Below are 25,946 nucleotides of genomic sequence, written 5' to 3' on the forward strand. Positions count from 1 at the left end.
TGATAGATACAGAGTGCTATGTGGGTGCAGAGCACAGACGGAATAACTCGGGGGCTCAGGGAAAGGGATGCTTTAGGGGTGGAGTGACAGTTGGGCTGGGTTGCCAAGGATGTTGCTAGGTGAGGAAGTGAATGGTCTTCCAGGTAGAACAGCAGGTGTGAAGGCATGGAGTAGTGAGGAATTCTAGAGTACCGGGGAAAAACAGAGCTCATAGTGCTAGCGGTGTGCGTACGTGTGTGCATTCATGGAGCTGCTGGGAGCAACGTGGGAGACAGTGCAGCGCAGTCATTCTTTGCCATAGGCTGGGGATTGGTAACAGGATCCCCATTGGATACCAAAATCCACGGGTGCTCAAGTCCCTTATATAAATGCCTTAGTGCTTGCATCAAACCTACCTATATTCTCCTGTACACTTTACATTACCTCTAGATTATAATGACTTATAATGCCTAATACCATGTGAATGCTATGTAAATAGTTGTGATATTATTTAGGAAATAATGACAAGAAGAAAAGGCAGCATGTTTCTGTACAGGTGTCATTTTCCCCCTCAAATTATTTTTGATCCATGGTTGGTAGAATCTGCTGATGCAGAGCTCATGGATGCTGAGGGCTGATGGCATTGCACATTAAGGAGTTGAGGTTTTAACTTCAGGGTGATTGAGAGCCACTCAGTTACATTAATTGCTTAAGTGACACAGCTAGATTCTCACTTAAAACACGACTGCTGAGTAGAAGATGCGATGGAGATGAGAGATGGGAAGAAGGATATCAGGTGGAGTGGAGGAGGGCCATAGACGTAGGGGCTTCTGAGACCAATACTGGCAGACTTTAATGGATGTGCTGGTGGTGACACTGGGGACAGGTGATGGAGAGTGAGCCCCGTCACTGAAGCCAGTCCCATTCAGGACAGCAATTATGCAAATGACTGTCTTTCCCACCATCCTCCTTGTCTCTTTTGCTTGAACTTTTACTCTTCAAACTTGATAGTCAACATATAGTGTTATGCTGAGCACGGCTGGAGCTTTCTTGAATGGAACATCTCATGGCCGCTTATTGCAGCAATGGAAAGTAAATCACAAGTGCACCCACGACAGACCCTTAGCCTTCATATCACATTTGCTCAACCTAAGTACGAGGAGCACGCCACAACGTCCGGGTGCAAACGCAGTCAGCCTCCAAGGGGACCTGGGCAGCAGTCTTAGCCATCAACATCTCGGAGTCAAAGCCTTTGTGACTCAGTTGATTACAGTGGTACCAGATGTCTTTCATTTCAGTGGTTTTTTTTGTTTTAAAAAAATTACAAAACAAGAGTCTTGAATTGAGAACAGTAACTAAAAGAATTGTTCCAACAGTTTAGCCTCTTGTACAAGGCTCAGCAGGGCAGACCCAGGGAGGCTGGGAGGCTGGCTGCCCACAGTTCCTGCCTCCTGGCCTGAAGCTGAGCTCACGAGAGTGCCTAGACATGCCTGGGGCTCTCGTCCAGGGACAGGCTGGGACCCCTCCTCTGTGAATGCTTCATGAGGGGTGAGGGGAAGGGCGCAAAGAAGGGACACTGTTGAAGTAGGATTGCTTCTCGTTTCTCTGCTGACTATCATGGTTTAGGATAGCGTGTGACACCTGGAGGTGACAGGGCCCCAACACCCTGGACCCTGGTGGGAAAACATTTGTGAACACTGCCATGCCTCACTCGCTTCTTCTTAAAGACAGCCCACAGTTTCCCAGGTAAAGTGTGTATGATGGTGTGCACGGAGATTCCTTCGGAAAAGCTGTAATGATAACACGTAAAATAATGTGATTAATTGATAAGCTACTTTTTTTTAAAGATAATATTATTGATGATCATGGAACCTGGCCACTGCTATGAATGTAAGTTAGTATAACCTCTCTGGAGAAAACGTTGGATCACATAATTCTGCTACAAGGTAGTTAAGGAAAAAAACAAAAAAATATGCACTGACATATATGAACAGAGATATAATATACAGAATTTTTTTATCATTTTGAAAAAAATTGAATACACACATGAGTGATGTAAACTGGTGACACAAATTTTGGCATTTTCCAGCTGGGGAATGTTAGCCATTATAAATCATGTTTCAGAAGACCCTTTAACACAGGGACAGGCTCAAGGTTGTACCACTGAAACCGTGGCACATTTTGTAAGCATGTTTTTATAAGGTTAATTAAAAGTAGATAGGTGGGGGCTGGGGAAATAGCTCAGTTGGTAGAGTGCTTGCCATTCATGCACAAGGCCCTGGGTTTAATCACCAGCATGGCAAAAAAAAAAAAAAAGAAAAAGTAGATAGGCTTTGGGTAAATAATTCAGTTAGAAATTCATAGCAACATGTTAATAGACAGCTATCTTTGCATAGGATTTTATATTGTCTTTCATGATTTTTTTGGGCGGTCAAAATTATTCTTATAGTGAAACATTACTTTTTAATCAGAGAAATTCATTTAAATTATATGTAATAATTTAAATCATAATACACTTGTGAACATTTTTTATCTCCATATAGACACCCATATATCTGTATCTTTGCCTGTATATGTCAGTGCATGATGTAATTCTCCTGTAGCAGAATTTCTTGGTCAAAGATTTTCTCCAGAGAGATGATACTTACACTCTTAGCAGTGGCCAGTTCCCAAGACCACCAATAACATATTAAAAAAAATAGTTTGCCAATTAATCGCATTATTTTACAGGTTCATTAGTGTAGTTTTCCCAAAAGAAATGTATGAAAATTATGTGTCGATTATAGTTTCAGTTATAATATATAACATGTAATACATTTACCATATTCAATGGGTTATTTATTAGAACAGTATTTGGTATAAAAAAATTCCCAATCAAATAATGCCTTGGAGTCCTTTTGCAAGAGAATATGACTTATGAAATTTAAAAAATCGATGGGACTGTGATCTTCCCACAAAGAGCCTTTGTGTGGCACCAAGGTTCGAGGGCTTTATCAGAGGTGTCAGATGTGCAGCCAAGGTCCCCTCTTGAGAACCCTGAGCTCACTGAGCTTTCCATTGAAATCTGGCTGACATGTCCCCAGGCACCGCTGCTCAGCAGGGGTAAACTGTCCAGACTGGGAGCACAGGGAGGAGAGAGCAGGGGCTCCCTGGGCTAGTGAGGGGCTGAAGCAGAGAAGGACGTCTGGCTGGAAGAGGTGGATGCTGCAGTTGTGCCAGAGCGTGCATGCATAGCCATAGTGCAAGAGCTGAGGGGTTGGAAATGGACAGAGTATTTGGGAAGTTTCTCTGAGGAAGTAACATTATAGGACCCAACAGATGATATGAATCAATTATGCAAAAAGGATTCCACAGAGACAGAACAGCATTTGCAAAGGTCCTGTGGCAGGAAAGTATGTAGTCACCATGACAGGCTATGGAATGGGCAGTATGGTGGTAGAACTAAGGGTCAGTTTGGTCCAAGGGGAGGTCTGGGAAGCAGGCAGGGGTCAATCACAGAGGGCAGGGTAGGTCATGAAAATTAGTTGAGTCTCCACTCTTACCAAAAGTCAAAGGAAAGCCACAGAATGGTCATAATACAAAGAGATAGGAATCAGCACTGTCTACCTCAACCCCACTTGTTAAGTTCAGGTTTGCCTGCTGTTACAGGTTGGTCTTCTGAGAAAGCTCTTTCCTTTGAGGGAAAACAGCTGGAAAACTCTTTGGAATCGATCAAGGTCCTATAGAATGCAATTTACAAAAACTTGTGGTGTTTATGATGTAATTGTGATTCCTGAGATGTGATACCTTGTGCAGCCACAACCTGTACAACCATACTCAGTGGCCCTCCATCTCCAGGGACCAAAAATAAAAGGGGAAAAACTTTTTCTTCTTAAAGTAACATGGCAAAAAAAAAAAAAAAAAAAGTAACATGGCATGTTATGGCAAATGTGATGAAATGTGTTTTTTTTTTTTTTTCCTTTGATGGCCTAATGATCAACAGAGATGATTTTCCAACACCTACCCACACTACCTAGGTTCAAAGCTGGTGGAAAGGAGTAACAGGTTCCAAATAGCAGAAGAGGGCGCCTTCCCCATGGCTAGCTGGATGGGAGGAAAGGACTAACAAGAGTTTATATAAAAAATGATGCATCTTTCAGATCTGAGATACAAAGAGGAGACCATGGAGCCACATTGCAACCTGTGCACCAGAAGCCACTCTGAATGTGCACCAGGTGAGGTGTGCAGAACGTTGAGGGCATAAAATGACACAGGCTGAGTGAGGAAGAGCCACAAGCCGTGAGGGTATCCTGGCTTAGTTAAATTGTAAGATGTCTTCTACACAAATCTGAGTGATTTTGTGTTAACATTCTAGTCTTAACCACAAATCTTGCAGTCTAAGTTTAGATTCACCAACATTTGTTTTCAAACACTAACAAGAAGTAGCAGCAACCAAATCCTTGTTTATATTATAAAGCATCCTAGACATTGACGTATGTACTGGACTCAATAGCCAGTTGCATTCTTACTTGTTTGGAGTTTCAATTTTTTTTTTTTTTTTTTTCTGAAATGAAACATTTCTGGAAGATTCTGAGAAAAATATTAAAAAGAATGCGCTGTGGTCCTTTCCCACCCTGGTGTCTATCCCCGTCTCTGAAGCCTTCCTCCTCTGATCCTGGCACCCAAGTCTTCAGGGAAACACCATTCCAACAGAGCAGCCTGGGAGAAACCAGAGTCACACTTACTGCTCTTTGGATGGTGGATGAGCTGGTCCCTTCCTCCTCTTCCCCATCTGGCTCCTGGTCTTCATTGTCGGTCCATGAGGACACATCCTCTATGGAGCTGGTCAAATCAGGCAAACTCTTAGAGGTTAACCTGAGGAGGTCCTCTGCGGAGCTTTCCTGTGGGGATGCAAGGAAAGGTCCAGGAATTATCCCCTGGCCAACCAGTTCTGCCGACCACAGCAAAGCCTGCGCTTCCTCCTTCGGGATCATCCTGGAGCCTTCTTCTCTAACGGGCTTGATCATTTCTGTTGTCTCCTGCGCGCATGGCTAACTTCAGTTGGCTGTTTGCCCTGCTAGTATGAGCATTCCTCCCAACTTACTCCGCTTCTTCCCAGGGCCAGGCCCCCAGGCCTAGCTCAGAACTCAGATATCCATGGCACCCTCCTCCTGCCCCAGGGCCACCTCAGTAGCATACGCTCATTAGAAAGAGATTAGATTGTTTATTGAATCAAAATGCCAACCTGGAGACATGATGATGTCTTTTCAATGAAAGCAGCCCTTGAACAACCTTTAAAGGTCAACAACAATTCATGAAATCAGACTCCATTAAGATTAGACTCCAGGGGCTTTATCAGCCCAGCCCTCTGCTCCTATGGGCAGGGAAGGCCAGATAGGCTGTGGGATGCAGGTGCTCAGAGAGACCCCAACTGCAAATGAGGACATGTGGGAGCCCAGCGCCCTCCTGGGAAATGCCACAAAATGGGGGTCCAGGGAGGGAGGGGCGTAGCTAGAGTCCATCAGAGGCCAATGAGAGAACTGTGCTCTCTCCCCTCCTTACCACGGCAGCCATTTCTTCAGGGAAGAAAACCAGTGAAAGTTTTCATCATCATATGCCTTGAGGTTGACAGAATAGAGGAAATGTGGGGAAAATACCCACTTAAACAGCGGACTTTACAAACTATTAGTGCATGGACACCTAATGACGGTGACATTTGTTACCCATTTGATGTTGCTTCCACCTGTAAGGAACCTGAGGAATCTTCGTTTTAGATTAGCGATTGTGAATACTATGTTGTTAGTCCTTAACAAAGGAAATGAAAAAGTTACTAAACAAAAAGTGAGTTAATTTGTCTTCTGTGATGTCAATTTTGCTGGGCTGTTAATAGAAGAATTAAAAAAGGTGCCAACTGGCGAGTAGATTGCACAATAGCCACAGGATAGAACTCTGCAGTCATGAAAACCGGTACTGTAGAAAGTACCTCCCAGGTGGAAAGCACCCTACTCTGTGAATGAGATTAAAATGACATGCAATGAGCATGATATTAACGAGGCATGTCATAAGGAACTAGACGTAATATCATGTGAACACCAAAAAGCCAAACGCTCCTCCACTGCTCAGGGCCCTCTCCATCTCCTTTAGTCTCCATGACCTTTAAAGGTGCCCAGGATGCACGGCTTTTCAAGGGTTGTGCCAGCATTTAATTCTAGGTGGACTGCCCCCAGTGTGACCTGTCTCCTTGAGTTTGATTCCATTTGAAAGAAATGTGTGAGGGGGTGTGGGGATGGGAAGGACAAAGGACAGTGGAATGAGATGGACATTATGGCCCTATGTACATGTATGATTGATTACACTACTGGTGTGACTCTGCACATGTTCAGCCAGAGGAAGGAGAAGTTGTGCTCCATTTGTGTACAATGTGTCTAAATGCAGTCTACTGTCACGTAGAACTAATTAGAACCAATTAAAAATTTTTTTAAAAAATGTACCCCACTGGAAGAACATACCAGTTAGTGGATTGTATTATTGGTGACATTATCAAAATTTCATCTTTTTCTTCTTTGTATTTTTTCTGGGTTTTCTATATTAGAAATAATAAAAACCTATTATGTGGTAATGAAAATCAGGAATACAACAACAACAAAAAAGAGTGAATGAGAGTTCTGTATTGCTATGTGATGCTTCCAGAAATAGCAAAACTAACTTGGATATTCTGAGTTCCTTCAACAAAAACTTTCTAAGCTCCTACTATAAGCAAACAACCCATTTGTGCAGAAACATGTGACATCCTTTCTGCTATAACTGCTGTATTTCCCAAACAATGCCTTAAGATTTTGTGACAAGGCGATTATTATCTAGAATAACAAGAATCTACTGTGTGTGTGTGTGTGTGTGTGTGTGTGTGTGTGTGTGTGTGTGTGTTTGATACTAGGGACTGAACCCAAGGGAGCTCTGCCACTGAGCTTTTTTGCCCTTTTACTTTTTGAGGCAGATTCTAAGTTGCCTGGGCTGGTTCCAAACTTGCCTCCTGAGTATCTGAGATTACAGGTGTAGCTGAGATTACAGGCCACTATGTCCAGCAAGACTTTTTATATTTTATTATTCTTTATCCAGAAAGTTAGAAGCTTCCCTCATTCAAATATAAAGACCAAAACAAAGTCTGTGGATTACCTTCCCTTGGTGGATACAAAAGTGTAACAGGTGCCAAGAGAAGCCTAAAGAATGACACTTCTTTTTCTCCTAATGGATGAACACCTTGACTGGTGGAGGCCGAGATTAGAAACCAGAAGCAATGACTGCTCCGCAGTTCACTGCCTAATTACAAACAGGGGCCCCTGGACTGACAGATGAATGGAAACCCATGCTTGTCTTCTGTATGCTGCTCAGTCCTACAAGTTGATGCCTCTGGCAGGAACACATTATTATTATTTTTTTCCTAATATCATTGGCTCTGGGATTCTTTATATTTTTATTTGTTTAAAGGGCAGCTTGGTGTATGAGAAGCAGCATGAACTTTGAAGTCTGGAGGACTCAGCATAAATCCTGCTTTTGCTGTCTACTGCTGTATGACCACATGCAAGTTAATGAACCACTGGAGTTTTAATTCCATCCTTTGAATAAAAAGCACCAATACCTGCATCATGGGATTTATATTTTAAGAATCCAAAGAGATAATTGGTAATAGATAAGAAGCCCCTGGTAGCGTCCTTTCTTCCTTAAGATGGTGAGTGAGATCAGAGACCAGTAATCATCTGGGAACTAGTTTTCAAAGCCCAGTGGATCACCCTTCATTATTAGCTCTGTGCATGAGTGGCCCTTATGTTGTTTTTATCTTATATATTTTTTGTTTTTGTGGATAACAACTTGATGTAGAAAAGATGTCCTCCTTTCATTATTTTCCTAACTAGCAGCAAAAATAAGGCAGCATAGAGATGAAGGCTTGGCAGCACATGGTACAGAGAGCCCAGGCAGGAGCCCGGGTTCTTGAGCTACAGCTGGGGGTGGGGGAGGGGAGCTGCAAAAGACCCAAAGATGCTTTTGAGCTCTGGTGGGTCTGGCAAAATGAGGAAATTGTTTCCCCCTCCCTGGCACTCAGCAGGGGACACCCTTAGGAATGCTCTCCTTCCTTGTCCCTAGTGAGGGGTGCAGACAGCCCTGAGGCAGGTACTGTGGGTGAGGATGTGTGTGGAGCTCCAGGGACTTAGGAGTCCCTGGAGGACCCCGTGGAACCTCTGGAAGGGGAGGAAAGGACCCTAGAATGGACTCAGCTCCTGCCTCCAGGGGCTCAGATCTCTACATTTCCTACTGAGCCTTCACCAAGTCTCTGCATATGGAAGCCTGAGAGTCCAGTCAAGGGTCTGGGGTAAAAGATGTAAAGGAATAAAAGCAGATTTTTTTCAGATAGCTCCAAGTGTTCTTCTCATCTATTGATACAGCTGTCTTTCAGTACCTGTGGGGGATTGGCTCTGGGACACCCCCCCTTACCAAAATCCAAGGATGCTCAAGTCTCTTTATAAAATAGTGTATAGCATTTGCATGTAACCCGCACATCCTCCTGTATACTTTAAATCATCTCTAGGTTATTAGTCCTTCCTGTGACTAGACGGCTATGTACATAGCTAGAGACAACATTGTTTAGGAATAATGACAAGGGGAAAGTCTGTATATGTTCAGTATAGGAGCAATTTTTAAAAATCTTTTCCAGCTGAGGTTGGTTGAACCTGTAGGTGCAAAACTTATGGATAAGAGGCACCAACTGTATTCCTCTAGTCAGAAGTCCATCTTGGAATTTAAATGGGAATATATATATATATATATAAACCTCAGATGCAAGGTTCAGAAAAAAAACAGGGAAGAGGGGAAAAGAATTACCCTTACAGCAACAGTGTGAGGAGAGGCCAGGATGCACATGGCCTCAGACCCAGTCTCCCTGCCAGAAGGGGAAGAAGTCCCGAGGCGCCATTCACTAACTGCCCACTCACGCGGACTCCTTCCTAGTCACCACCAGCACAATCAGGCGACAGGAAGGAGAGAGGTCAGTGCCTCCCTTTCTCATCAGAACTGTGGAGTCTGCAGTCTTTCTCCAGCACTTTGAGGCTGGTGACCAGGGGGGAGCCATGCAGATGCCGGGGGCCTGCTCATGGCCAGATGCTGATGGCATCATGGCCCCTGCAAAATGGGAGCAGCCAATGGAAGCTCCACCTCACTGTCTCATCGGTAAAACTGGGAGGAAGGAAGGGGGGGGGGGGGCTGGGCGAAAGACCCCCAAGGCTTCCCCCCCGCTCTCACCCTGTGTCTTTTTTCCTTCTGGACTTGAACATACAATGCCCGCCTCCCTCTTTCTTGCTGTCCAGGCTTCCGTACCCCCTTTTTAGTTTCACCTGTGACAACTGCCACTCCCTCCACACCGTCCTTCCTTCCACCCTACCCTTCTTCCTTTTTCCTTAGTTCTATTTTTATTATTTCATCCTGTGACACATATCTTTAAAGACTCTTAAAGAAGAGCAAAACTAATGGAATGTCCTTCAGCTAAGGGCCCCCATGCAGGCTTGCCCTGTGGATCCTGGCCCAAGGTCAACGTGAAAGTGTGTGCACACAACCCTGGGTGCGGCACGGGGAGGGCTCGAAGCCCAGTCCACCACCACTGTTCAAAATGTTTCCAAAGTCCAAACAAAAGCTACCTACCTTGCTGGCCACCACCAGCTGCACCATTCCAGTGGCTGAACGAAGAATGGCCACAGCTTCCTCATGGGAGAGCCCGACCAGTAAGTGACCATTGATTACCAGCAGCTCATCTCCCAAAGACAGTCTGCCATCCCTGAGGAAATGGAGATGGAAAAAAATCCCTCATCAAGATGTCCTGGGCCTGAGGAGGGTCATTCTCCAGGAGTGAGGGGAGGGCGTGAGAAGGGAGAGGTAAAGTCAGACTGAAGAGGAAGCAGTGACAACCAAAGGCAGACTGGGATGGGACAAGTCCAGAAGCCCACTGGAGGAAGGAGCATCTCCAGGATTTCAGGCTAAACCCGCGACTGGCATCAGCGTCAATGAAGGGCCCAGCTAGGTGGGGGTGGGGCCAGAGAAACCCAGACCTCGGGGTTTTAGGAGAGTCAGGCCATCCTCTTTCTAATCCTGTCACCTTGTCTCTGTGACTGAGTCATCGGCACAGGGCCGAGTCAGTCCAGAGCCACCTAGGGTATCCTAAGTCCTAAGCTCAAGGCAGCCCTCTGCCTTCCCAGGTGACAGGACCCTCACCAGATTTCCTCTGGGGAACTTGTGACCACCACGCTATATGGTCTCCACCCTCCTCCTCTACACCTTTTTTTTTTTTTTTTTTTTTTTTTTTAATCCTTGGGTCCTTACAACCAAGCTTCATAAAGAGAAGAGTAAATCAAAATAATAAATTTTAATTTGCTATTGTTGTAGGTATCAGACCTGGCCTATAACCATGGGTGTGCAAACATTTTCTGTTTCTTTATTTCCTTTAAATTAAACTATGGTTGATTCAGAGCTTTCTTCCCGGAGGGCTGGCAGGAGTTTCTGCAGTCACTGGGATAGTCTCCCTTGGGAGCTTAGAGGTCTCAGCGGCAAGCTGTGCCAGAATACTGGGCAGGCGCCTTCAGTGCGTTCCAACTAAGCCTCTAATAGTCTGGTCTGCCATAATCCAAAAGGAGCCAGAGATTCAATTCTGATAAGGTAAACAGATCCTCACCTAGGGTCTAAAGTGCCCTCAGAGGCATCTCACAACTACCTAGGCGCTGCCATGGGCTCTTCTCCCAGATCCAGCCAACTCTCTCTCACTCGTCTAGACTCTCTCTCCCTTGCTTTCTTTCAACCAGCTTCTCTCCTTTCATCCTTATCTCCTGTCTTCAACCACTTCTCTCTGTCTCCTTCCTCCAGGGCACACGCCATAATCTTTTCTATGAATTTAGGCTTTAACAGAAGACAGGAGGCACCAGAGCATCTGACAGTCTTGTTTTCTGTTCTTCAAAAATCCCTGAAGCAGAGAAATGCTAAGGGCCCCACTGGTCTCTTGGAAAGGCAAGAGAAGGGAATAGAAAAATCACAGGGTGAAAGCTCCTAGCATCTCAAGGAGACGTGTGGGTAGACCCCTTGGAAGGTGATCCTGAAGCGAGGGAGTCTGGCATAAAGGAACCCGAGGGCTCTGGCCTGGGCTTGCTTATCTATAACACCCACAAGACCAGCCTCAGCCCCAGTTCCTTTCCTATTCTGCTCTAATTTCATTTCTCTCATCTCCTGTTATTAACCAGAATGTTAATACTTGGGAGTCACACACCCCTGAGACAGAGCTAGACGCTACTCCAGGCTGAGAATGAGATCCATTAGAAACGGCTCTGATGGAAATAGACAAAAACGGTTCCATGCACAGCTTATCTCTGGGCACAGAAATTTCCTAACTGCCAACTTGCCAAAGATAGACTAGAACCTAAGCTTAGGATTCATGAGAAAATGGCTACCTGGTGGGAGTTGATTAAGGCATGTGTCATTCAAGAAGTTTGGTAACGCTCATTTGAGTTAAAAACATCTCAGGTTTTAATCTTTTAATAATTCCTGTCACCCAGATAACTGACAGTTGCAGATAATCTTTCTCTACTTTAGCTATTAGCATCCTCCTCTCTAAGAGGATTGAGAAGCAGGAAACATTTTGCTAGTCTGTTTCCTGGTTTGCTTCTTAATTTTGCATTCTGACTAAATATCTTTAGCTCCTTCAACTACGTCTCATGAGGTATACTTGATTCCCCTCTCATTCCTGGGCAGGTTGATCCTGCTTTGGCCAGTCATATCCCCCCTTAGAATCAGGGTGCCTGGACTGAACTATTCCAGACTAGATAAAAGACACTCTCCTCCCTCATCAGTGACTCTCTGTGCACGTGTGGGCCTGTAGCACATGCACCCGCCCTGCCATGCCTTGCAAACAGTAGGCACCTGACGTGAATGGAAGCAATTAGCAGGGCAAAGAATATGCCTGATATTCTGGTAGGGTTCCCTCTCTCATACTCAAATGTCCTCCTGTTTTTGCACATGATCTAGCTAATGCTTCTTCCTATGTCAGATGACTGTTCCGATTAAAAAATAAACTTTTGATCATGAACTGTTTTTAGGTCACATGGAGAGGAATTCACATTTTTTCCCCTTCCACATCTGCACAACTGACACATGTTCATTAAATGTGTGTGAAATCCCAATCGACTTGACAAGGGAGGCCCTAGTACATGAACTGTGGTCACACTGGAAATGAATCGCTTTCCTGAGTCATCAGTCATAGTCTTAGGGAGTTAAGACGTCAGGGACGTGGTGTTCTGCTCCCAGCATATTCCTGATAAGTAACCACATACTCCACAGTACCAGCCTCCAAGAGTTAGGATCAATAACAGCTGCCTGAAACTACAACTGGTTTAGAAAGAAACCCAATCTCCCTCCATGGTTTGGAAAATCCTGCACTATCCTCCCCAATTAGCCACTTCCTGTGTTCAGAGAGGGGTTCAATTAGCACTGCTCTTGCCTGATTTCCTCCCGTGCACCCCTGGGATCTTTAGGACCCAGACCCACCGGAAGAGGACAAGCGCCCAGGAAAGGGGAGGGGAGGACAGGAGACAGAAAGACAGGGGAGAGTTATCTAATCACCTGTGAGCGGCACCTCCTTCCTTCACTTGGGTGACAACGATAGCGTGAGGTGAGCGCTTTGATCCTCGGCCTCCACTAACCTGAATTCCCAGCCCATCTGATTCTTTGAGCAGCTCCATCTTCCATATCCGACCAACTTCCTCCTTAGAAGAAAAAGTGAACATGCATGAAGGACTCTAACAGACACGTGCCACCCACACTGGAGAACAGAGCTGTCATGTCACACTGAACATCCATCACTCATCAAGAGCCCTCACAGCTCAACTCAGAAGGAAAGTTCTGGTGGACTGGATCAGTTTTTGGCTGGCAGTGCTGTCCAACAGAACTTTCTGTGACACTGGAAATGTTCTGCTTGTGCCATCTATTAGGGAGCTACTGGCCACAGGTGGTGACGGAGTGTTTGAAGGCAGCTGGTAGTAACAGAGGACCTGAATTTTAATTTCACTGAATTCTAATTAAATTTAAATAGCCACCTGTGGCTAGTGGCTTTGATATTGGACAGTCCAGCAAGTGTGATTACTGAGTTTCCTGATCAGGGTCCTGTTAAATGAAACTGTTTCTGCCTGAGACCCACATGCTACTCTGTAGGTACATGGTGGCTTTAGTCTGAATCATCTTATTTCTCATAGCTACTAATTAATAAAGGAAGAAAGAGCATGTCTTGGCCCCAGGAGACTTCAACTAGTTTGCCATCTAGTTGAGCTAGATGTTCTGCCATCTGTAACTTATGAGTTTCCTTGCCCCTAACATGGGAATGATGATCGGTACTTCTAGGTTGGTTATTAGGGTTAAATATTAGGATATTTATAGAAACAGGTAGCAGCACAACACCTAGTAGGTACACAATGAATACTGACAGGTAATCATCTACTATTGGTTAGTATCCCTTATAAGAAATGCTTGGGACCATAAATGTTTCAGATTTCAGATTTTTGTGGGGTTTAGGAAGAGTAGCATATAAATAATGAGATATCTTGGAGAGGGGACCTAAATCTAAACACAAACATTAATTTATGATTCATATGCACCCTATACATGACACGAGGCAATTTTATACAATATTTTTAGTGTACCTGTGTTTTGACTGTGACCTATCATGTGAAGTCAGGTGTGGAATTTTCCAACTGTGGCATGATGTTGGTGCTCCATAATTTTTGGATTTTGGAGCATTTTGGATTTCAGATTTTCAGATTAGTGATGCTCAATCTGTACTTGTGTGAACATATGCATATGTATACACACACACACACACATGTATGTTGAAAACATATTGAATTAAACCTCAAACTCCCTTAAAACATGGAAATGAGATCTTTGGTAGGAGAAAGTGAAAAAGAAAATTAATGTTGATATCAACTGTTGGTTGATAGGATTGGTGACATTGGCCTGCATGCTCCTTAAATACATTAAAACTGTTTCAAGGGGCTGGGGAGATAGCTCAGTTGGTAGAGTGCTTGCCTTGTAAGCACAAGGCCCTGGGTTTGATCCCCAGCACCAAAAAAACAAAACAACAATAAAACAAAACAAAACAAAAAAACTGCTTCAACCCCTGTAACAATCTGTCATTTAAAAATAGTAAAAAAAACTAATAAATGTCTTTAAGTCATCAGGTTACTGGTAGCTTCTCTGCTTTGGCTCATCCTCCCCTCTGATCCCTATTTCATTCTAAAGATGCAATCGTGCTCACTGCAATCTTGTTGAATTCTTTCAGATACTTAGCTATTTAGAAAAATGAAAGTAAAATCTTCAAAAGTGATTTATTTTGGGGTTTTACTCTAGTCTTACCCCTGTAGTTCTTTTTAGTCCTAGATATGTGGGCATGGGTCACAATATATTCCTTAACATATAAAACAAAGGCTATCTGTTTTCTTCATCCATCATGAAGGTCCAATGGAACCATCACCCCCTAGAAATAGGCAACCTGCCCATTCAAGCTGCTTGCAAAGGAGAAAGAATGTGAAGCATTTGGAAAATCTGAAATATACACTGTCAGAAACAAAAATGAAACTTCATGCAATAGTAAAAAAACCAGATGTTGAGCAGTCACTGATGTGCATCAGTAGGAATGTCTGGGGAAATTATTACCAGACAGTGACCTGTTGGATCCTACACTTCTTCTAGCACAGCACTGCTCAGTGGGACTCCCTTACTCCAGCAACAGGCAGTGGTGCCAACTGTCTCCTGCATCCTCTGACCACAGACAAACGAAGCCTGTCTGGCCAAACGTAACTTCAGAAGTCACTGGCTTACCACAGTAGTTCATGAACTTGTCATCGATCCCTATTTCATCCAGTAGTCTCACTCTGGACTCCACGGTTTTTGGTTTGCTGCCCCTGACCTCTGGAACACCTTTCTCTTCCCCATTCAGAAACACCATCCCCTGGCCTTTAAAATCTCTCATAACTCCACCACTTCCAAAAAGCCATCCTTGGGAATCGATGTGACCACCAAGATGGCAGCTTTCAACACTTCTAATATAGGAGACTCCCTGGCCTAGCGGATACCACCAAAAACAACTAATTCAGGATGGCTGATTAGTTGACCTGGCTCGCTGGGTCTCCCAAGCCAGCATCCCAGACAGCCTGTGGCTCCCTCCCTGGGCCTCATGGCACAGCTGAGACACAGAGGAGGACAGTGGCTTGACCTGTTTCTTTCCATGGAAGAGACACCATGGCTCCTGTGTTCTGCAGATGAGAGTGCTTCTCCCCTTCCCCCAGCATAGAAAAGCTGTGGACCCCTTTCCAACAAGCAACAGGGTCTATAATTGGAGTCCATAAAGAAGAAACTCACTTATTTGGTTTGAGTCCAAATTAGTAACCACCTCTCTACCACCATTACTAGTTTATGCCATAATTCTTCCCCCTTTCACTCTCCTCTTTTGTTAAACAGAACCTATGTGGTTCACAGCGGGTGTGACAGTACTATTATGCTCCTTTTAATTTTAAAATGCTTCTAGGAGTAGGACCTGTGATAAGAAACTTGCAAAACTATGTTCACATAGGTAGATAAATGACCTAAATGTTTATTCTGGCAGAGGAATTAAAGACAATTTTCATCAAGAGCACTCACTTAACCATTTCATAACCTCCCCTCACCCAACACGCATACAGCTAGTTAAAAATATATAAGACGAAACATATATCCAATATAAGTGGCTCTAGAGGGTAGAAATGACCGTCTGTAATATATCTCTTTAACTATTCCAGTAAAAGACCAGATCTCCTTCACTTTCATCCAATAACATGATTTTCTCCCTATAAATGAAAGTAGAAATTTTAAGGGGAATGTTCAAAGAAATCAGTGCCAAGTTTCCTTGCCTTGAGATTTCTTGATCATCTAATGAAGGGGTTCAAAGGAATATAAAGGCAGACACAAGTATTGAGAGGCAAATGTTATCAGTTTTAATTGTACAAGTGTCAGTATCAAATTTAGTTGCCTATAGCAAAAGCAATGTTCAGTTAAAAATAAAATTAGCGTCTGAAGTTTATTAGGCTCAGGCTGGTACTGGCCCAAAACAAACAGGCTAACTTAAATATAACAACATTAAATATATTTCCAACTGCCTTCTTACAATTTCGCATGGGTATTTAATTCACACCTCAGTACAGTCAAAACAAAACTCTTCCCCTCCTACTCCTGGCTTTCTCATCTCAATGGGAACATAACTGTCATCTACTCAGGCTCCAGAGGCTATGCAAGCCAAATGCTCATGTGCAATCTTTCATTCCTTCTATTTCATTTCCAACATCATAGCCTCGTGAGAGATCTGTAGGTTCCACTCCCCAAATAGATCTGCTTCTGCTCATCCTTCCCATAAGCACCCTTATCAAAGCCATCAGCATTTTCAGCTTGGGTGACCAGGACAGCCTCTGATCTGGTCTCCTGTTTTATTCTTCACCTCCTGTAATGCACTATTCACCATTAAATACCCAAGGTGAGTGATTAAGAAGCACAGGACATGATGTGCTCTGCCTAAATGCTCCAATGGCTGAAGTGACTCCCCACAGCCTGAGAGTAAGGTCCAGACTCTGGGATGGCACATGGGAACTTTGTGAGCCACTCTGTCCACTTTTGGAAACATCTCCTGGCACTTGGTTCCTTCGCTCCTCGCGCACCCTGTTGTTCCTGTCTTAGAGCTGCTGCCTTTGCGTGTTCTTCCCTGGGAACATTCTGACCCATGATTTCACAGGGCTGCCCTCTCCAGACACTCAGGCTCAGCTCAAACACTGCTTCTGTAAGGAGGTCCTCCTTTGTTGACACCCAATATCAACTCTACCAAAGACACACCCAGCCACCTTCCACTTCACCCTGGTTTAGTTCATTCATACTACTTGTCCCCTTTGGACATCCTGATTTGTTTGCATATGTGTTGTTGACGGTCCCTTCTATGGTATAAATACCATGGGACAGAGAACCTTGTCTGCCTCATTTAGCAGTGAAACCAGATTTTCACTTTCATTCTATAGCAGGATTTTCTCCCCATAACTGAAAGTAGAAATTTTAAGGGGAATGTTCGAAGAAGTCAACACAAGCTTCTCTGTATCAGTGTAACTGATAAGAAAGCTAGTTATCAGTAAAACTGAAAACTCTCTACCCTCTAGAACAGAGTCCCTCACATAATAACAATATTGCACAAATATGATGGAATTGACAAAAAAAGTTTATCCACTAATCTTGATTCTTTGGGTAATTGAGACTTAGAGGCTCAACCAGATGTGAGACCTGTGTGTTTGCCAATGTTCAATGTGTGAACACCGATCCAGTTGTAGAGACATCTGAGTTCTGAAATAGACCATGTCTAGACAGATGGTTTGGGCACTTGTTTTCTCTTACGTTGGTTTAAAGGGCAATGGGACTTTGTCAGCCTATTGAGAAAAAGCCAAACCACGAAAATCGGGATGCTGTGGACTTCTGAACTACGTTGTCAGTGCCACCTCCCCGGCACACTGCCAATTACTGTGTAAGTTTACACGTGCATCACATCACTGAAGCCAATGCAGGGATTTATTTACTAAAATAGGGGCGGAACATTAAAGGGAGTTGTCTTACAGCATTTAAATGATCTCATTTCTGTTGGAACCAAAAATAACGTTTTACAACAGCATCTTTGTCCCAAATGTGAGAAGACACATCATCCAACTTGAATTTCACTGCAGTAAATGCTCTGGCTCTTGTTGCAAACCTACTCTGACAAAGGGTTTGCTTTGCCCTTCTTATTAGAAAGCTAAGTAAGAAATGAAAAAAAGTGCGATCTTAATGTCAGAGTTGGAAGTCCCTTAGTCATCAGACCCACATGCTCAATTTACAGGTGAGAAAACAGAAACCCAGAGAAAGGGGATGGCAGCCTAAAAGCCACACGGTGGGGATGGAAGAACCAGGCTGGAACCCCTTGTCCTATCTCCTAGGCATAGTGCTAGTGGGCAGTTTCATAAATAAAGATTTACATCTGCAAGTGCAAGGCCCTGAGCTGGGACCCGTGTCAGACAAATAAGGCCCAACCATAAAGTCTCCTGGGGACACAATGAGCCAGATGATAACTGGATTACATGGGATTTGTGCACCAATGAAGACAGCGGGGGGTGGGGGTGGGGCTTCAGGAGCCCAGAGAGGAGGGGTCTAAAGATGGAGTAGGTGGCAGGAATTCACAAAGGCCTCCCAGGGAAGAGCATCTTGATGCTTGGTTTCCAGGAAAGGCAGAAGCTAAGCTACAGAGGGGAGGCGGGGTGGGTGACTGGGCAGAGACAGCAGCATCCACGAGGGGTCAAAAGTGAACTCAGCCTCTGACGGACCCTGCCCTGAGAGGAAGCCTGCAGTGAGAAACTGAATATCCTGGACAGCTTTAGGATAGGCACTGGCCATCAGAAGGACCAAGTCATGAGGAGGATGAAATTCCAGCCTGGCCCCCATCCTCTAGGGAGGAAGAAAGGACTGGAGTTGAACAGTGGTGGTGAAGCTTCCATAAAAATTCCTCAAGTGTGGGGTTTGGAGAGCTTCTGGGTTGGGTAACGCATCCATGTGCCAGAAGCGGGGCCTCCTCTGCAGAGATAGAAGCTCCTGTGCTGGGCACCGTTGTGGACCTCATCCTGTGTGCCTCTTCAGCCAACTGTATATCTACATCCTTTATCATATCCTTTTTACCTAGTAAACTGGTTATCATACTTGAAAAAAAAAAGAAAAAAGAAAAAAAAAAAAAAGCAGCAGGAGATGGAGGCAGAGAGTTAAGCAGGGATCAGACAATGAAGGGTCTCTGATGACATGCCAAAGTGTCTGGATGTTATCCTGAAGGGAAAGTGGACTTACCCAAAGGGTTTAAGCTACAGTGTATGTGTGTATGTGTGCCTGAGCAAGAGTCATGAGACTGGCTCTTTGGAATTATTCCTCTGGCTGCAGGGGGACAGTAGATGAAAGGGAGGGAGTGGGGCAGTGAGGTGATAGGAGACTACTGAACCTCCTAGGTGAGCAATGAAGGCAGCCCAGCCTTGACCCAGCAGCCTGGGAGTGGGGAAAAGCAGTGGCCAGAGCTGCGCAATCTTAAGGGGGACTAGAGTTGACTGACTTGGTGACGGACTGGATGTGGTATAAGGGAAAGGGCAGGGTTTCAGAGGACTCCGGCATGACCAGGAAGGCTTTCCCAGGAGATTCAGTGACAAACTGTGGAAAAACCTGAACAAACAAGGTCACTCCAGTTGAATTTCATGTGGTTCTGGCTTGGACAACTTTGTGGATTGTGAGACCTGGAACATCCAAATGGGTTTGATGGTGCAGAAAGTGGATGCATTGAACTTAAGGCATGGCGTGGAATATTTAAGGTGGACACATCCTGTAGGCAGTTGGCATAAAACTTGTAGGTTTTGGAGACAAGTGAAAGCTCAGATGTGGACTTAGGGAATATGACCAGGTGGGACAATGTAAGATCACAGAGTGACCCTGAAGACTTCCTGGAAGAGGATCACCCTCATGCTGCCTGTTTGATGCAAACAACTAGAGGCTGTTCTGAGTGTGATTTGCCTTTCTAGCTTTCCAACCTGTAGTCTGCCCGAGGTCTCTGATGAAGCACCTATGGAGCAGACATAGCAGAAAGGTCTGCTACTCTACAGGGTGATTATGATTTCTGGGGTAAGGTCTCAAATGTACCACAGACACACATCTGTCAGTCAAGAATAAACTTGCCTGGCAAATAGAGGGTTTTTTCCTTTTTGTTATGAGACTGTTTGGTTGTATACATTTTCAGCACACAGCACTATAAAAATACACCTCCTATGTAAACAGACTTGAGAAATCTGTCATCTTGAATAATGAATGATCTTTGCTGAAAAGGTGGTAAGGAACTTTGAATTCATTTCTAAAATTGCTGGTCGATGTCCTAGGAAATCCTTATGTTTGAGAAGCTGGATCCAACTTTTGTATTTTCAAAAATTAATCTGCTTGTACATGTATCACTGTGTTAATATTTTAAACAAACATACCATTTTTAAAAAAGAAAATATTTGTTAAAAGGAAATATGTTCCCTAAATTGCTCTGTGAAGAGAGAATAGACCAGGAAAACAAAGACGGGATTTATTTTAATGGAATATTTTCTTAGAAAAAATAAGTCTATGAAAAAGAAGTACCTGGCAAACAAAATTGGTCTGAATGAGCACTATAGGCCTTTTCTGTAATTTATTAAGTCTTTGTAGATATATTAAATCATTAATAATGCAGAAACGGAACAATGCTGACACATTTAATCTCCCATTTTTCAAATGGAATGGAATTTTTCCCCCCAAAGGCTTAAGAGGTAAATAGCTAATTTCTATTTTCCTGGAAATTCCATTTTAGCATGACCTTGATCTCAACTATCCTAGAGTAAAAATAAAAATCCACTCCAGCCCAGGGACCAAAGCAATCTTTTATGAAGGGAGACTGGTTCCAATTTGGGTACCACGAGGACATGGAGAAGGCTGTGAAGAGCTCTTTGCCAACTCCATCAATCCTGAGCAAAGGGGTCTAATGAAGACACTTTTGGGGCTGAAAAGTGTGCTAAAACATGGGCACTTGAGAAGGAATGTGGGCATTCCTACCTACCACGACCAAAAGTCTAACCCAGGGCCGATATTCAGCCTATGGTATACGGACAGGTACAAAAAATGCAAGTTCCAAATGGCCAGACTCTCCTTTCTATAGGAATGTGGCTCAAATCTTGGACATTTTTCACCCTTTCATTTATACCTTCTGGGTCATTTGACCTTGAGCACAAAACTCAGGCAAATACGTAAAGAAAAATGAAATTATTGGTATCTGCTGGTAAATGGAGACATCATGTTAAGTGAAATAAGCCAAAAAAAAAAAAAAAAAAAAAAAAAAAAGGTCGAACATTCTGATATGTGGATGCTAACACACAATAAGGGGGTCAAGAGACTAGAAGTATGTGGGAAGTCATCCTTATTTAACAGAATCAGACTAGGTTGAGCCATGGGACGCAGAGGCCTGGCTTCTAGGAACTGCAGGGAAGTATGTGGTACTGCGTGGGAGTGGTTCCCTGTCTCCTTCTGGAATTTTCCCCCAAGAGAATGGCTTCCCTAACTCCATCCTATCCTGTCCATCACAGAAGAAGCTCCTTCCAGTCCTCGCTCCCTTTACCTGTATATTATAAATAAAGGAGAGTTGGGTGAGTTGTTGATGTAAGAGGCGGGAGCAGGTATGGCCAGACCTGTCACACCCCCTCTCATATAAAAAGAGTATTGGCTTTTGTGTGTTTATTGAGTAGATAAGTTTTTTGGGTAATAGATAGAAAAACTGCCAACATTCTCCTCTGGCAGTTAACCCTTTTCTCCTCCACGCGGGACGTGGCAGAGAGGACCCCCACAGGAGTACTTTGGATTAGACAAAAAGGAATGAAGGGAAGGGCGGGGATGAGAATAGGAAAGACAGTAGAATGAACTGGACGTTTCTTTCCTGTGTTCATATATGAACACATGACCAGCATAACTCCATACCGTGTACAACCACAGGAATGGGAAGTTATACTTCATGTGTGTAAAATATGTCAAAATACATTCTACTGTCATGTATAATAATAAAAAATTTTTAAAAATCAGGCAAAGGAACTCTGACATATATGTAATCTTCAGACAGCCAAATCTAGAAATTCAATTCTGATATTATTTTTAATTAAGATGAGCGGAGGATAGGTACTTTTAAAAGTTTGGTGGTATTTTTAATTTTTTCTTTTACAATCATTCCAAACTACTTCCATGTGTCCTAGGCCAAATCAAAGCCTGTTCTTTGGACCATGTGAGATTTGACCTCTTTTGGTGCCCAAACCTTCAAAATGATTAGGGAAGGAACACTCCCTACTTTCTATTTTTTACCTTAGACTTTCTGTGTATTTGCAATCCAATCATTATGAGAAAAAACATATAAGATCGAGTACTCCCTGATAAGGAACGCATAATATTTTCATTGATTTTATTTGGGGGGGAGTCCCATAAAATTGGTAGAAAAATCATTGATAAAGACGTCTTTTTTCTTCTCATTTGCTTACTATTCCATCCATAAATAATGTCTTCTCTGGTTATATGAGGATCATCCAGCTCCTCAAATGAAGGAAAATTATCCCTTGAGAGAGGCATTATTTTGATTCAATCTATCATATAGATGGGCTGAAATTATAGAAATAATTGCATCAAACAGCCTTTTGAGAAAGTATTTTTACTCCCAGGGTATCACTTTCTTAATGCAAAACTGAACATGATTCTTCTATGTCCATCTTTCACCCTTCCAACTTTTCTATCTCTAGAAGTTGTCTCCTGAGTAAAGAAGACACCAACCAGCACCCACCTAGGAAGCTACTGCTTCATTTAGGTCCCATTGAAACATCGGCCAGAGGATTCTTGGGACTGACATCTTTACTCTAGGGAAATGTAACTGCTATGAAACAATGTTGATTAAGATGGAGACAATCAAGGTGAGAAGCTCACCTATCACCTGTTGAAATATTCACATCTGTTCTGCTTTTAGGGAAGACCAACCTTGACCATCACAGATGAATATCACAGTATCAGAGATTTCTGTCAAACTTCCAGTTTCACTGGAACTTATCAATGCATGATCCCATGAAAATACCACTGGTTCTGAATTGTTAAAAATAAAGGCAGCTGCTTCCCTTCTTGTTGGCTACCCTTCCTGTGTAAGATTGAAGATGGGATGTTTGTGTTCTCAGCTACCACCAGGAATTCTTGGCCCTGGAGTAGCAATTTCACTGTGTCAGTAGTGATAAATAATGATGCAGCTCAAGACTCACATTTTACCAGAGAAGGCTTGAATTTTCCACTTATGATCACTTGACTAGCTCTTTATTTAAGTGGGATAAAACGACTTGAACCTTTTCTTTGTTGCTGTTGTTATGTGCTCTGCTCATTTATCTTGATAAATGTGTTGGTTTCTAAGTACAAGGTCATCTTAGACATATTTTCTGTACTTTAAAAGCAACTGAAAAACAAAACAAAACAAAACAAAACATTTCTTTTAAAATTTAGGTTCTACAACCAAACTGAACCTTACCCGAGCCAGGCAATCACTTGACTGGAAGTCGGTCTTCCCGGCTTTTGAGAAGCGGCGTTTGTCATTGCCTGTGGTCAGAGGAGCATCTGTCTTTGGAGTTGTGTTCTCTGTTCCTCTGTCCACTTCTGCTCTTTCGAGATGGGGTCCAGCCACCTCGCTAAGAGAATGTGGGCCGTTTTCTAGCTCATCGGCATGCCCGTTGCCAAGTTCAGGGTCGGCGCCGTTCTCCAGCTCAGTGCTGGGGTCATCGGCCAACTCGCAGCTGGCGCCGCTCCTGGATTCCTCGGGGGCCTTGCTGGGGGGAGGTCTGGAAATGACCCCAAACTTTCTTGATCTTTTCCCCTTTTTTGAATTTCGGTCACCCAGCTCCAAGGTCGGTGTTTCTCCTGGTTCAGAGCCGTTGCCACTGTTGCCATTATAAGTAGAGTGGGCTTTGTGCTTGAAGCGCCGCAGCATGATCAGGTAGATGAAGCCGCCATTCCAGCACTGCTCAGCCAGGTAGCTGCAAAAACAGAGGTGCCGTTAGAGCCGCCGGACCCTTCTTAACATGCAGTGTGGACGGGCCTTTGCAGGACCTGGAGATGAAAAACTTGGCCCGTGGACCGAGGTACTTTTGAGCTTTCTAGAGAGCTCAACGCGAACTCAACTCACTTTTTAAGTCTACAATTATGATAAAATGATCCCTAAGCCCCCAGATAAACAACAACAAAAAACCCCACATGGACTAGAAAGTACTAATTCAAGTTCCCTAGCATTAGGAGCCAGAGGAGGGTTTTTCTACCAACAGAGCCAATCCTAACATATTAAAAAAAATTTTTTTTAAAGTTTTTTTTCAGTACTGGTGATTGAACCCAGGGCCATGGGCAAGATAAGCAAGTGCTCTGTCACTGAACTACAACCCCGGCCATTGAAACAAAATGGAGTTCTTTTAGGAGGAATAACTATTTTATTCTATAGTATAGTAGGATAATTGTGGTTGCAACATTTCATTGTTTATTGCTAAATAGGTGGTAGAAAGGCTTTTGAATGTTCCCAACACACAGGAGTGACAAATGTCTATGGTGATAGATATGCCCACTATCTTGATCATTACACAATGTGAAAATATATTGAAATGTCACATTTCATCACGTAATTGACACACATAATATACTTATGTGTCAATTAGCAGTAAAAATATTTTTAAAGACTTCAAATGTTCTCCAGCACAATAAGGTAACTATGATTAATAAAAGAAGGGGGTGAATGAAAAATTTAAAAAAAAATTTTTTTCTCTACTCCCTCAAGAACATCTTGCATTGAGATTAAACTAGACTTCCATCCTATATTGCTGAAGGAATGATATTATGAGTCCCCAGGGTAAAGAACAGAGAGCATGGATTGGGGCAAATACGAAGTTTTGTTTCTGGGATCAAAAAGATTAACTGCACATTAGGAGCGTCTGCCCTACAGCAATTGGTTCCCAAGCAAAGGGTGTTGACAACCAAGTCTTTCACAAATCTGACCTGCTTCTAGTCTTCCTATGCCTCCAAAGGCAGGCCTGGGGCTATGCTGCCTATCTCTTCAATAAGCAAGAAATAGAACCTTTTCCAGTATACCAAAAAGATACAGTACTGGGTAGGGGCAGACCAATATTAAGATGCAACTGGCTAAATAAGCAGTAGCAGCCAGTTGCTGAGTATCAAGTTCATTTCTTAGTATAGTCCTAATTTGGGCTGTTCAGAGCACACAAGGACTCTCATGCCCAACCTGAGCATCATTTTAAGAGAATTCCTGAACAAAATGAAAAGCATACAGAAGATAAAGAAGGCTGCTGGAAACTATGTCAACCAGGAGTCAGGAGAATAAGGAACACTCAGCATGGAGAAGACAGGGTCAGGGTCAGTTGCTTTTTAATATATTTGAAGATAGGCAAATATAGAGAAACAGGAAATAATACAAATGAAATATGTATGAAAGTATGATATGCAATAATGCTCCAGAGCTTAAAGAAGATGAAGAAAACAGAACACTGAATAAAATGAGTAATTAGCTGCATTCAGGATTCCAGATCATTGAAGCTTCAACAAAGAAAATACCTGCTCCAGTCAGGAAACTAGGCTGGGCCCGACCCTCCACGCATGCCACGCGAGATCAAGAAGCACAAATCCTTGCAGAACCCAGGGGGATGCCTTCACCACTGGAATCTCACTGGTTTCCAAACAAAGAGTGTCAATAACCAAATCCTCCAAATCCTTCACAGTTTGGACCTGCTTCTAGTCTTCCTACGCCTACAAAGAGAAGGCCTGAATCTTCAGTAAGTGAGAAACAGCCTTTCCAAGGGAAGCAGGCCAGCTGCTCCCCAGCCCCCAGGCATGATGCTGATGCTAAAGAAATGAGGACTGCAGGTAAACAGACATTAAGATGCTCTTCTGTGATCTTGTCACCGGGGAAAACCAGATCCGAGAGCTGGGGCAGTCAGCATGTGGGAAACAGGCCAGGTCATGGAGGTCCTCTCTCATCTCCCCATGAGTTTCCCTCAGGTAGTAGGCAACGGGAGGGGGATAAGAGGTGACAGCTGCGTTTGAAATGCCCTGGATTCTGGCCCAAAGGCACATATTCCCCATGCCTAATGGTCGGATTAGTGTAATGACAGTGACTGACTGAAGAAGAGGATATTTCTCAATTTTTGTCATGGAGTAAAATTAACGAGAGAGAAAGTTCTTCAAACAGCAACTAAACCTAATAAAAACTTTCTTTGATCCTGAGCTATAAACTATGGTAGTGAAGCCACACATAAAAACAAGTAGACAAAAGACAC

General features: G+C 43.5%; 1 protein-coding gene across 11 annotated transcripts in view; it reads right to left on the bottom strand.

Annotated features, from left to right (window-relative positions):
- PDZD2 (PDZ domain containing 2) overlaps positions 1 to 25,946 on the bottom strand; it is a 373,385-nt gene that overhangs the window by 74,103 nt on the left and 273,336 nt on the right. For 9 of the 11 annotated variants that reach the window (XM_079144472.1, XM_079144467.1, XM_079144471.1 and 6 more), the window contains 4 exons: positions 23,147 to 23,648; positions 12,604 to 12,746; positions 9,646 to 9,778; positions 4,704 to 4,859 (listed from right to left, as the gene is read on the bottom strand). In XM_079144472.1, coding sequence (XP_079000598.1) covers positions 4,704 to 4,859; positions 9,646 to 9,778; positions 12,604 to 12,746; positions 23,147 to 23,648 — 934 coding nt within the window. The other 2 variants (XM_079144469.1, XM_079144474.1) reach the window with 2 other exon arrangements.

The sequence above is a fragment of the Sciurus vulgaris genome (genome assembly GCF_902686455.1).
Source record: "Sciurus vulgaris genome assembly, chromosome: 6".
In the NCBI taxonomy this organism is placed as follows: Eukaryota; Metazoa; Chordata; class Mammalia; order Rodentia; family Sciuridae; genus Sciurus; species Sciurus vulgaris.